We start from the raw sequence: 13,887 nt of genomic DNA on the forward strand, positions 1-13,887 counted from the left end.
AGGCTGCAGCCGTCTCCCAGCGCCCCTCGCCCCCCTCCCCCACCCAGCGAGGACTGGAGCCTGCCCCGCCCTCTAACGTCGGAGGAGCGGTTGCGGCGGCGTCCTAGGAATTTAGCCTAGGCATACTAGGGACGTCTGCGCGGTGATTGGCTGTGGGGGGTGTTCGTTAACGATTGGCTGGTCGCTGGGCTGCCCGGGAGAGGCATGCTCGTGCGCCCGTCGGAGGTTCTGCTGCTTCCAGCTCTGTGGTCCGCGAAGAAGCGGCGGGGAGCCCCGGTGCCCCAGTGCTTTGTGATTGGCCGAACGGTGCGGGCTCGCGCCAACGCCGTGCACTTGAACGAGGAGTTAAGGTCGGCGTCCCGGGAGGAAGGAGGCGGCGGCTGCTGCGGCGGCTGTTACTGAACTTGGGAAGGGGCTCTGGGGTCAGGCCGGCCTCTCCTCTCCAAGCTACTCCTGCCTCCCTCAAGGTCATGGCCAAGGCCAGCGCCCTGGAGAGCCTCCAGGTGGAAGCGAGCTGTTCCATCTGCCTGGATTACCTGAACGACCCGGTGACCATCGACTGCGGCCACAACTTCTGCCGTACGTGCATCCTGCGCTGCTGGGAGGAGCTGGAGGAGCGCTTCCCTTGTCCGGTGTGCCGCCGCCACTTCCCGCTGCGCACCTTCCGCACCAACCGGCAGCTGGGCAACGTGGCGGAGATCGCGCGGAAGCTGAGCCCCAAGCGCAGCAAGCGCCGACGGCACGAAGAGGCGGTGTGCGAGAAGCATCAGCAGGTGCTGAGCCTCTTCTGCGAGAAGGAGCGCGAGGTGGTGTGCCTGGTGTGCTGCATCTCGTGCGAGCACCGCGACCACCGCGTGGGCCCCGTCGAGCGGGCGGCCGCCTCGCACAAGGAGAAGCTGCGCTCCTACCTGGGCCCGCTGAGGCGGCAGTTGGAGGACCTGCGCCACTTGGTGGCCGGCGAGCAGAGGAAACCCGGCGAGCTGCGGGAGAAGGTGGAGAGCCGGCGGCAGAAGCTCCACGCGGAGTTCGAGAAACTGCACCAGTTCCTGGACGAGGAGCACCAGGGCGTGCTGCGGCGGCTGGAGGACGAGGAGAAGGAGATCCTGCAGAAGCTGAGCGAGAACGTGGCCAAGCTCTCGGACCACGGCAGCACGCTGCACAAGCTCATCAGCGAGATCCAGGAGCGCTGCCAGCGGCCCGCCGTGGAGGCCCTCCGGGGCATCAAGCACATCATCAGCAGGTGCGAAAACGCCAAGATCCCGGCCGCCGTCTCCCTGGAGCTCAAGAAGGACACCTGCAGCTTCCCGCTGCAGCACTTTGCGCTCAAGAAGATGATCAAGAAGTTCAAGGTGGACATCACGCTGGACCCCGCGACGGCCCACCCCAACCTGGTCGTCTCGGACGACCGGAAAAGCGTCAGGTTCGTGGAGACCAAGCAAGACCTCCCGGACGTCCCGGAGAGATTCACCTTTTACCCTTTCGTCCTGGGCTCGCAGGGCTTTTCGTCGGGCAGGCATTATTGGGAGGTGGAGGTCGGGGACAAGACTCAGTGGACTCTGGGGGTGTGCAAAGACACCGTTACCAGGAAGGGCAAGATTCAGGTGTCACCCCAGGACGGCTACTGGAGACTGAGGTGGTATAAGAATGAGTATACCGCTCTGACCAGGACCCCGATTCCCCTCCTCCTCAAAATAAAACCCAAGAGAATTGGGATTTTCCTGGACTATGATCTGGGGGAGGTCTCCTTTTACAATCTGAATGACAGGTCTCACATTTATACCTTCACTGAGACTTTTACAGAAAAACTTCGGCCTTTTTTCTACCCCGGGACCCATTCATCACCTCTTCTCATACGGCCAGCGACAGACTGGGAGTGATGAACGGAACCTGGAAAACTTATGATTTCTGCGTTTCGTTTTCTTTTTTCTCCTTTTAGTTTTTAGAATTGACAAGATCTAATGCCAGCATTTCGGGGTTCTTTTCATAGTTTTACTACCAACCAAGTCATTTCTCCCTCTCCATTTTCAGTAGTCATCATCTGCCTACCTACCTGGATGCTTTTGAAAACAGGTTTGGAGAGGAGAGAGAGAGAGGCTTTGATAGAAAACACCTAAATGCTTTTTTCCAGGTAGGTGGGGAAAATATCCCTAATTTACAGTTTGAGAAACTGAGAAACTAGATGTGATTTGTTTTTACCACACACTAAGAAACATCAGAACTGGGTTTTTAAAGTTGGCATTCCAGCATGCTACCTTATCTCTCGGTAATAATTGTCATGGTTCTGAAAAGGAAGCTCGTTTGGCTTGTGCTCTTCATTTATAGATTAGCAACAACCTTCTCTTTCCTTCCCATTTCCCTGCAAAATTCTGAACTCTTAAGGTTTGTGACCGATGTCACACAGTTTATCGGCTTATACATTGTTTCAATACGTTTTGTCACTAAAAATTAGTAATGGTGTTTTCCCCATCCCTTCTCTTGACAGTCAGAGAGAAAATTATAAAATTTTGTGGTTCAGAGCCAAGTGTCTCTTTCTGGGAGGAATTTTACTCTTGGAACCTTCCCTTAGAGCTCCCTCCCACTCCTTGCAACATACACACAATTTTTAAAACTGGCAATAGGAACTACAGCTTAATACATTTATCGCTGCTGTTTGTAACTGTATGATTATACCATAAAGTTTTATTTTCCATATATTTAATTGCTAGCACGCCTGTGCATTCTTTGGTCTGATCTCATGTCTAAACTGTTGAAATTTTTTAATAGAAGCATTGTCAGCAGAAATCAAAATGTTATCCTTGGTCTCACTTCTCAGCTTTGAAATGCAATACTTTAAATAATTGTAAGAAGATATGAGGCAGATTAAAATGAATTTTCATGTTGGGGAAAAAGCTTTGACAGAAGATCCTGAGTGACCTAGGTTATAAGCATATAGATAGTTCTTGACACTCAGTTGAATGGATGTAGGCTAGTTAACTTGGAGCTTGTTTTCCTTATCTATGAAAAGGATACTTACCTACCTCACAAAGTTGTAAGGGTATTCTCTTACTTTAAAACTAGGAACTAAAGCAATATGACACAAAAATAACAAATTATTAACATCATTTATATTCTTTATGTTTTAGTTGTGATCTGCACATATTCTGATTTTTTCTTCATATAAATATTTTTCTGTATAAACAACTATCATAATTTTTAATGCCTGTGCACTATTCTATCTTGATACTATCATTTGGTTAGTCATCCTGTTAAGCATTAAAGTTACTTCCAAGTCTTTCATTTCATCTGTTTTGTTATTAATTTTTTTCTTTTTTTTTCTGTGTGATAGGGTGCATTCCCAGAAGTGAATTAGAGCAAAGTTTCTTAAACTGTGGGTCAAGACTCTATATGGGGTCGTGTAACTGAATGTGGGGGGTTGTGAAAAATTTGGCAACAGTAACAGTTTATGTATACATCTTATATACCTGGGGTCACATGGAAAATTTCCAAGGCAAAAAGGGGTTGAGAGTAGAAAAGTTTAAGAAGCCATGGATTAGAGGGTACAGTTCTAGCTCGATTTGCTCTCTAAAAAAGATGGGACCAAGTTATAGTTCCACTCGCAGCGTTCCCCCTCCTGCCTCATACTAACATTGGGTCTTTATCATTGCTCATTCTAATAGCTGAGTAATTGTGCCTTAGTTTTCATTCATGAATATTTCTTTTCATTGTTACCATGGAGCTTCATTCTTCCATCTTATTTACTCTTTTCTCATGTCTAACATTTTGAGATCTGCATGTCATTTCTTCTATGTGAATTTGGATAGTAAACTCACCAGTGATATTGATCCATTTTTTCCATTGTTTCTTATTTTGCTGTTTTATTATACTGAATTGTAAAAAAGCCTTTTCTACTGTATGTATTCATAATATCAAAGTACCATGCAGAGATGATGATTTGGGAATTACTTCTTAGTTCTAGACTAAAGGAATTGGAATTGTGTTGGCTATTCAGTATATGAACTGAATTAGAATGGTAGAGGGTTAGGCGGTTCTGTGGTTGGAGTGCCAGGCCTAGAGTCAGACTTCCTGAGTTCAAATCCAGCCTCAAAGACACCAGCTGTGCCACTCTGGGCAAATCAATTAACTATGTTTGCCTCCGTTTCCCCATCTGTAAAATGAGCTGGCCGAGGAAAGACAAACCATTCCAATATCTTGGCCAAGAAAACCCCAGCTGGGGTCAGGAACAACAAACAATAAAGGTGATGTGCAGCACAGGATAGTGTCAGTAGAGAGCATTTGACTTCATTCTGACACTAGCTGTGTGTGTGACGTTAGGCAAGTGCTTGTAAAATGATAATATCCTACCTACCTCACTGAGCTGTGAAGAAAGTGCTATGTAAAATTTAAAGATCTGTAGATACATGTGCATTAATTATTTAAATATATGTGTATTAATTATTATGGTAGTTTAAATATCCCTAAAATGAAAAGTTTGGTAGATGATAAACTTTTTCTAAACTATAATTACTAATCACAACTTGTTATGGGATCACAGATTTAAAACTGGAAGGGTTTAGTCCAACTTTTATTTTACAAGTAGATAAATGGACTCCTGAGAAGGGAGGATTAATTGCCACAGGACCCTCAGGATTATTTTGTTCAGTTGGTTTTTTTAAGTGTCTGACTCTTCATGACCCTATTTGGGGTTTTCTTAGCAGAGATACAGGAGTGGTTTGCCATTTTGCATATGAGGAAACTGAGGCAAATAAAGTTAAGTGACTTAGCCAGCTAGTAAGTGTCCTAGGCTGCATTTGAATTCAGGAAGATGAGTCTTCTGACTCCAGGCCCAGCACCTATTCACTATGACACCACCCAGCTGCCCAGGACTCTCTCGATAGTAAGTGCGGCTAGGAGGTCTGCACCCCAGACCAACTCTTCTTTCACTACTTTATTTCTGTAAGCAAGTCTGGGAGAGGGGCAGATTGAAAACCTACAAAAGGGAAAAGCTATGACAAGTCCAGTTGATTAAAACTCCTTGGATTGAAGTATATCAATATAGTATATCGAGAGTTGTAATACATAAGGTCATATTTTAGATATGGTTGTAACTTTGGAATACAATTTAACACTAGAGTTTGAAGTGTTTGTATTTAGCTTCCATCAATGCAGTACATAAGGACTGCTGCAAATATTTAGCGTTTCCTAGAAATCTAAATCAATTGGTTTAAAAGAACAAATTGCTCATTATTACTAGGACTTAGTTCTTGGTACTGGGCTCTTTTTATATAGAGGTAGTATATTAATATATGTGTGGCATATATATACATGCCTTTTACATATATTTATTGGTCTTGTGTGTATATATAAATATATTTATATTATATATATATATATAATATGATTTTTGTCAGTTGTTATTCCTTAACAGAAGTAAATGCCATGGTAAAAAAAATGGTATTAATTTCAACTTTAAGAATTTTATCTAAATTAAAAATATTTTAAAGCAATTGTCTGAGAATAAGGTAAAAAAAAGGTTTAAAAGTCACTTTTTCCTTTTGAGTTAAAACTTCAGAATGTATTTAAAGTGTTTTTTCCTCTTTTTAAGATTAGTGAAATGATGAGGACGTGAGAAGAAAAAGGTCATTTCATTTGATTTCCACTGACTAATGTAGATAATAAAATGACATCCCAAACGCATGGTTTCTACTGGACTCACTATAAATTTACTTATAGTATATTGACTTAATAGGAATTTCAGCCAAATGAACATTAGGCATCTACTATGTGCCAGGTACTCTGTTAAACAATGGGAATAAAAAAGGAAGCAAAACAGTCCCAGCTTTTAGGGGTCTCACAATTTCAATAGCATTGATTTAGGGAAGCAGAGGACGGGAAGCATACCGACTTTTAATTGACGTTCAGTTATGGTAGACTTGTTTACTAGTGATAGTATGGACCCTTCTGTAGGGGAAGAGAGCAAGTAATAAACATGAAGCAGATGAATACATGATAAAGATGAATACGGAGTAGATAGAAAGTGGGTTTAGATGGGAAGGCAGTAGTAGCAGAAGCTCTCTGGGAGGTGGTACTGAAGTTGAGTCTTAGGAGGTGAGAGAAATGGTTTTGAACTGAAATATAAAATAAAGTGGGCATTTCTATATGTACAGGACACGAGGGATTGGATTGTCAGTCAATAAACATTGAGTGCCTATTATGCTAGTCACCCTGTTTAAGCTCTCAAGGAGCTTACATGAAAAGGGAGGGAGGGAGGAGAGAAGAAAGGGGGAAGGAAATGTCATGGGACGATGGAGAGTTCCAAAAAGCAGTGTCAACAGCTGGTGAAAAATGTAGAGGAAAAACTGCTGATGCCCTGGAGCCCGTGGCCCTCCCCTCCATGTAGAGGGTCCAGTCAGAAGGGGCAAATGGTACCAATAAGATATGAGGATCAGACGTTCTGTCTAGAAGAATGGAAACAAGATTTCCCAATAAAGAATTTCTTGGTGAAGGAAGGCATGATGGAGAGATCAAAAGAAATCCCAAACCTATATAACTGATGGGATATGGGAGTGATTGTAAGTGAAACTGAAAACATGTCGTGCTTTTTTTGGGGGAAAAAAAATGTATTAGGTTTAGCTTGTAGGTTTCAAAGCTTTCCTGCTTGCCTGCACTGCTTTCTGGCCATCCTGTTCTCTTCATTTATTTTTTTTTTTTTTTAGTGAGGCAATTGGGGTTAAGTGACTTGCCCAGGGTCACACAGCTAGTAAGTGTTAAGTGTCTGAGGCCAGATTTGAACTCAGGTACTCCTGACTCCATGGCTGGTGCTCTATCCACTGCGCCACCTAGCTGCCCCTGTTCTCTTCATTTAAAAAAGAAATGCCAGGGCAGCTAGGTGGCGCAGTGGATAGAGCACCAACCCCAGAGTCAGGAGTATCTGAGTTCAAATTCGGCCGCAGCCACTTACTAGCTGTGTGACCTTGGGTAAGTCACTTAACCCTCATTGCCCTGCCCCGACCCCAGATGCCTCAATGACCCTCATTTTCTGAAGTCAGAAATTCTAAGAGGCAGAGGGTTAATGAGGGAAAGCTTTCCAGGGATAATGGACAACCAAAGACAAAAGTATTGTCAAAGGAGCCTTGTGTGAGGAACAGCACATGAGCTGGTTGGACTGTTCAGTGGTTAGAAGGGAGTGATATGTTAAAAGACAGGAAAGATAGAAAGAGGTCAGGTTTTTACAAGTTTTAAATGCCAAACATGTCTATTTTTGATCTTAGAGGTAGCAGGAAGTCATTGGCCTTTAATGAGCAAGGGAGAAGATTTGGTCTGATTGTGAAGATTGGCCGATGTAGGATTAATTAGAGTGGGGAGATACTTGAGGCAGAGTTCAATTAGAAGGCTATTATAGTGATCTACAGAAGAGGCAATGAGGCTTTTAACTAGGATGGTAGTTTTATAAGTGGAAAGAAGGAGGCATATTTGAGAAGTGGAAAGCGGAGGCGTCAAACTTGCAGCCTATAATACTCCCGGATGCAGCCTGAACTAGATTAAAATGTAATTGGGAGGGTCAGCTAGGTGGCGAAGTGGATAGAGCACCTGCCCTGGAGTCAGGAGTCCCTGAGTTCAAATCCGGCCTCAGACCGTTGACACTTACTAGCTGTGTGACCCTGAGCAAGTCACTTAACCCCAATTGCCTCACTAAAAAAAAATAATAATTGGGAAATATTTAAAATATTTTACAAAATAAAAATGCAATATAAGATAATGTTAATTGTAGTTTTCTAGGTCGATATGCAAAGGAGGGATTTGTTTCTATTTGAGTTTGACACCCCTGGTATAAAGGAAGAAAGATATAAGATTTGGTGATTGATGGTTTATATTGGGTGTGCAAGAAGGGGAGGAGTCAAAAATGGCATGAGGTTGTCAACCAGCATCACTGGATTGATGGTGGTTCCCTCTCTAGCAATAGGGAAATTCTGAGGAAGGTAAGTTGGGTATGAGGGGAGATAATTCAGTTTTTAACTGTTGAGTTTCAGACGCCTGCTGTTGTTTGTTGTCTTTCATTCTCGAAGAGGACCATGACATCGGGGTGATGTCGTGACTCACAGTGAATTGGATTTAAGTGAGGAAGGGCTGTGTAAAGTCACTTTTTCCTCCAGAGCCATCTGAGTCCAGTGGTCAAGTATCAGGGAGGCAGCTAGGTGGCGCAATGGATAAAGCACTAGCCCTGGATTTAGGAGGACCTGAATTCAAATGTGACCTCAGACACTTTTTTTTTTTTTTTGTGAGGCAATTGGGGTTAAGTGAATTGCTCATGGTCACACAGCTAGAAAGTGTCAAGTGTCAGGTTCTTCTGACTCCAGGGCCAGTGCTCTATCTACTGCACTACCTAGCTGCCCCAGCCTCTGGTCTTTTAAGGCAATTGGGATTAAGTGACTTACTTGCCCAGGGTCATACAGCTAGTGTCCGAGTTAATATTTGGACTCAGTGCTTTATCCACTGCACCACCTAGCTGCCCTGAAATGCCCATGGGAGTACCTAAAGGAGGTATTTGGCCTAGGTGAAGCAAATCTGCAGATAATTTATGAATGAGGTTAGTTTTGAAGAAAATGAACAGGATTGATATTTCAAAGTAAAAAAATGGTATTTGCAATGTTTAGAGGTGGGGAAAGGTCCAGTTGTGCGCAGTGCAAAGAATGCTGGACAGGGAAGGCCTGGGTTCCCAACCCATCTCCAGCTTACTTGGCTATGTGACCATGGATGACTCACAATCTTCCAAGGCTTCAAATTCCTTACCTGTAAAATAGAGATAACACTACCTATGATATCCGCCCCATGAGGTTGTGATGAAGCTCCAATGAGACATCTGTAAAGTACTGTGGAACCTTAATGTGTAGCATCTCCATCAATTATGTCCTGGTCTAAGATTTAGTTGATTCCATTTTTTACATGCTGTTCTCCTCCTGGCTCTCATTTTACACAAAACATAAAGAATATATAGAGGGGCAGCTAGGTGGCACATTGGATAGAGCACCGGCCCTGGATTCAGGAGGACCTGAGTTCAAATCCAGCCTCAGACTCTTGACACTTACTAGCTGAGTGACCCTGGGCAAGTCACTTAACCCCAATTGCCTCACTAAAAAAAAAATAATAAAATAAAAAAGAATATATAGGTGATTCTGATTAAACTACAGGACAACGAAGCCCCCTTCGCTTACTGACTTTGAGTCTTGTTTTCCAACATTTATCACTGTTCTTCCCTTTGCTTTAAAGTTTTGTTGTTGTTCAGTCAAGTTAGTCATGTCTGATTCTTTGTGACCCTGTGGACCAAAGCACCCCCAAGCCCTTCCATCCTCTGTTATCTCTTGGAGTCCATCCAAGCTCATATTCTTGGCTTCTATGACACTATCTATACATCTCATCTTCTGCTGTCCCCTTCTCCTTTTTCCTTCAATCTTTCCCAACATCAGGGTGTTTTCTAATGAGTCTTGTCTTCTCATTATGTGGCCAAAGTATTTAAGCTTCAGTATTTGACCCTGCAGTGAATAGCCTGAATAAATTTCTTTAAGTATTGACTGATTTGATCTCCTTGCTGTCCAGGGGACTCTCAAAAGCCTTCTTCAGGACCCCAATTCAACTCTCGGGGCAGCTAGGTGGCGCAGTGGATAGAGCACCGGCCCTGGAGTCAGGAGGACCTGAGTTAGAGTCCGGCCTCAGACACTTAACACTGACTAGCTGTGTGACCCTGGGCAAGTCACTTAACTCCAATTGCCTCACCAAAAAACAAAAACAAAAACAAATAATTCAACTCTCACAACCATAACACTAGTCAGTATTAAAGTATATATTAATTTAATTTGGATTACCTTATGAAATTCTTTATCGAACTCTATTTCATCATCCTCTGCAATAGATATTGGCTCATGGGCAGCAACTTTGTTCCTGATCATCTTTTTTGCTTATGCTTATCATGAACAAAAATGGGATGATTAAATATCCCACAAAATACTGTTTCTTCCATATTTGTCTCTTCATAATAATCAAAGCTAATAGCTGGCATTTATATAATAATTTAGGGTTTAGAAAGCCCTCAGAGGTAGGTACGATTATTATCCGCATTTTTTTGTCCTTCAGTTGTTTCAGTCATGTCCAACTCTTTGTGACCCCATTCGGGCAAAGATACTGGAGTGGTTTGCCATTTCCTTCTCTGGCTCATCTTACAGATGGGGAAATTGAGGTAGACAGAAGTGAAGTGACATGATCAGGGTCACATGGCTAGTAAATGTCTGAGGCTGAATTTGAACTTTCAGTCTTCAGGACTCCAGGCCCAGCACTCATGGCTTTGACATCTAAGCTCCCTCAAAAGAGGACAGACACAAGGGTGAATTATTTGTTTTGCTCAACTCTCTTTGTTATAGTCTTGTGGGAGGGGAAGGAAGATTGTGTTACTGGGAAATGACAGTGATATAACAAAAAATATGGCATTGAAACTTCAGAAAAAAAATATTTTGGTTTCTCTTGGGCACAACATGATACCAACCGCCAATTCCTTTGTTCTCCTCTCCAAGGAGAGCCTCCAAACAAGGGGTTCTTAGATTTCAAGGGATCTGTGAACTTGGATGGGAAAAATTAGGTGTTTATTATCATTATCTTCTAACTGAAATTTAGCATTTCCTTCTATTATGGTTATAAAAAAAATTTCTAAAAAGGGGTCCAAAAGCCTCACTAGACTTCCAAAGGACCGATAACAAAAAAAAAGTTAATAATCCCTGCTCTGAGCTATCTGTTTACCTGTAATTTCTATCTTCCATTTCATTTATAATGAAAATGTCCAATATGATTATTTCTTCAATAGGATTTTTTCCCTCAGTCATAGGTATTTCACAGGGAGGACCAATAAACCAATAAAAAAGTCATTCTTATTGCCCTCCAACTTCTTTTCACCATTTGCCATGATTACTAGAGGTGGAAACTAAGAACCAACCATTTTACATATTTTTTGTTTCCTTAGTTGCCATTGTCAAAGTGACCTGCTTATGGTGGTGAGCTTGTCTGTACTTAACTCGGGACTAGTCCTCATATAGAGACTTTCTATCGTAGTAGAACCTGACACAGTGTCTGATTTACTGGTATAGCCTTTAAGAACCCAGAGTTACCACAGTGCCATAATGAGGGATCAAAGTAGGACTTTTGTGGAGGACAGACAGAAGTCCATTACCTACATGACATGTAAAAACATTATCTGCATAGATAACGGGACCAAGAATGGGATGAAAGGAGGCATTTCTATTCAGTGCAGAGTTTGTCAAAGGGTTCTGTTGTTTCTTGACAAGCCACAGATAAGACCCTTGTATGGCTAAATATTACAGCCTAAATGAATGCTTTTATTTTGATTGTAGATTAAATTCTATTTGTCAGAGTATGAGAGGTTTGTTGGCTAAGAAGTGCCATAAGACTTGGGGTAGTGATGAAAATAATGACTGGCCAACATCAGGGCCCCTATGTCTAAAGCTTCCAAGAAAAATATGAATTGGTCTCAGGCCATAGAGGTACTCAAAAAAGACTTTGAAGATAAAGTTAGAGAGGTAGAGGAAAAAATGGAAAGAGAAATGAGGGTGATGCAGGAAAGACCTGAGGAAAAAAGTCAACAGCTTGAAAAGTTAAATTGGCCAAATGGAAAAGGAGTTACAAAAGCTCTCTGATGAAAATAATTGCCTAAGAATGAGGATTGAACAAATGGAAGCCAGTGACTTTATGAGAAACTAAGACACAATAAAACAAATCCAAAAAAATGGAGGGCAATGTGAAATATCTTCTGGGAAAAACTGCTGACCTGTAAAATAGGTCCAGGAGAGATAATTTGAAAATTATTGGTCTACCTGAAAACCATGATCAAGAAAAGAGCTTAGACATCATCTTCCAAGATATTCTCAGGGAAAATTACCCTGAAATTCTAGAAGAAGAAGCTAAAATATAAATTGAAAGAATCTACTGATCACCCCTACAAAGAGATCCCAAAAGGAAAACTCCTAGGAATATTATAGCCAAATTCCAGAGCTCTCAGATCAAGGAGAAAATATTGCAAGCTGCCAAAAAGAAATAATTCAAGTACTGTGGAACCCCAGTCAGGATAACACAAGATCTAGCAGCTTCTACATTAAAGGACCGGAGGGCATGGAATATGATATTCCAGAGGGCAAAGGAAATGGGATTACAACCAAGAATAACCTACCCAGCAAAACTCAAGTCACTTAACCCTCACTGCCTGGGGGGGGGGGGGGAAGAGTTAAGGGCAAAGAGCATACCAAGGAGGCTTTCCCGTGCCTTAATAGATGCTTCCTATCTTGTTGAGGCAAAACAAGATAAAAACAATTCAACTTATCACCCTATAGCATCTCTAGCTTTAGCCAGGATGACAGCCATTCAACAGCAGTAAGCCTGTACTAGCAAAGCCCAGGACAATGCGGGATCAGACAGTGGAGTCAGAGGACATTAGTGTCAGTGTATACTGTAACTAACTGAAATCTGGAGAGAGTAGATCCTAGAAAAAAAGTCCTACAGTAAGGCAGGTAAGCATAGCATCAGGAGGGCTGAAATTGGTTCTGTCCAAGGAACAGTATTACAGAAATGTCTCTAAAAGTGGGAGCTGAAGAAATCTTAAGAGGTTGTTTTTATTTTTTAATTCAAGCATTTATTTTCTTTTTCATTTTCCCTTCTCTCAAATGAAAGGGGGAAAAAAAAACTTGTAACAAATATGCATGGGGCAGCTAGGTGGCGAAGTGGATAGAGCACCAGCCTTGGATTCAGGAGGACCTGAGTTCTAATCCGGCCTCAGACACTTGACACTTACTAGCTGTGTGACCCTGGGCAAAAAAAAAAAAAAAAAGACAAAACCCTAATGAAATATGCATAAGACAAGCAAAACTAATTTCCCCCTGACTACATCCCAAAATGTCTCATTCTACAGCTTCTAGACATCTGACTTTCCGCCAGATGATGACATCATCAGTCCTCTGGAGCCATACTTGACCACTGCAGCAATTAGAGTTATGTCTAAATTGTCCTTTTTCTATCATTTGTCAATTCATATAAGTCTTCCCACATTGCCCTACAACTGTCCCTTTCATGTCTTTGAACACATTATTCACATACCAGAATTTGCTTATATACATATATGCACATGTATTTGTAAATATATATACACATATGTATATACTATGTATACAAAAAACTGTTGTATTTTATATATATGTATGCATGTGTGTATATATATGTACACACACACACATATATGTGTGTGTGTATTTATTTATTTATTTGTTTATTTAATTAATTTTTTCCCCCAAACATGAGGCTCCTTTCCTCTTTCCTTGATCTTTTTGGGATCTAGGCCCAGTGGTGGTGCTGCTGGGTCAAAGGGTACAGAGTTGAATGACTTTTTTGGGTCATCTACTCTAATCCCCTCATTTTTCAGATGAGGAAACTGAGCCCGAGAAAGGTTAAGTTACTACCACTTTCAGGTAGTAGCTAACAGAGCCAGAGTGCTAGGATCCCAAATCTAGTTTTTCCACTGAACTACTCTGCCTCATCAGGACTTCTTAATTAAGGAACAGCTTTCACTCCACTTCATGCACTGCAAATTATATGGTCCAGCACCTAGCTCAGTGTTTAATGATGGGTATGTCACTAATGAGCTGTATAACCTTCAAAATGTCATGTAACTCCTTTGTGCCTCGATTTACTGACCTGTAAAATTAGATACTCCCAGGATTGTTGGGATAAAGTGAAACAGATACAAAAGCCCTCTCAAAGATTATTAATGTTACAGATGTGGTAGCGCTAAGAGATTGTCAGAACCAGGTGGCAATGGTCAGGAAAGAGGTTCATTTTAAGGATCATAAAAATTAGAGGGAGGTA

General features: G+C 42.0%; 1 protein-coding gene across 1 annotated transcript; it reads left to right on the forward strand.

Moving 5' to 3' along the window:
• Positions 1-470: 470 nt before the first annotated feature.
• LOC122732158 (E3 ubiquitin-protein ligase TRIM39-like) lies at positions 471-2,077 on the forward strand. The gene has a single exon (XM_043972295.1). The coding sequence runs from the start codon at positions 471-473 to the stop codon at positions 1,875-1,877; it is 1,407 nt and encodes a 468-aa protein (XP_043828230.1). The 3' UTR covers positions 1,878-2,077.
• Positions 2,078-13,887: the final 11,810 nt, after the last annotated feature.

Source organism: Dromiciops gliroides, chromosome 6 (assembly GCF_019393635.1).
Source record: "Dromiciops gliroides isolate mDroGli1 chromosome 6, mDroGli1.pri, whole genome shotgun sequence".
NCBI classification, from domain to species: domain Eukaryota; kingdom Metazoa; phylum Chordata; class Mammalia; order Microbiotheria; family Microbiotheriidae; genus Dromiciops; species Dromiciops gliroides.

Bases quoted from the DNA above. Each gene is read 5' to 3' on its own strand.
- LOC122732158 (XM_043972295.1), top strand. From the start codon at position 471: ATGGCCAAGGCCAGCGCCCTGGAGAGCCTCCAGGTGGAAGCGAGCTGT.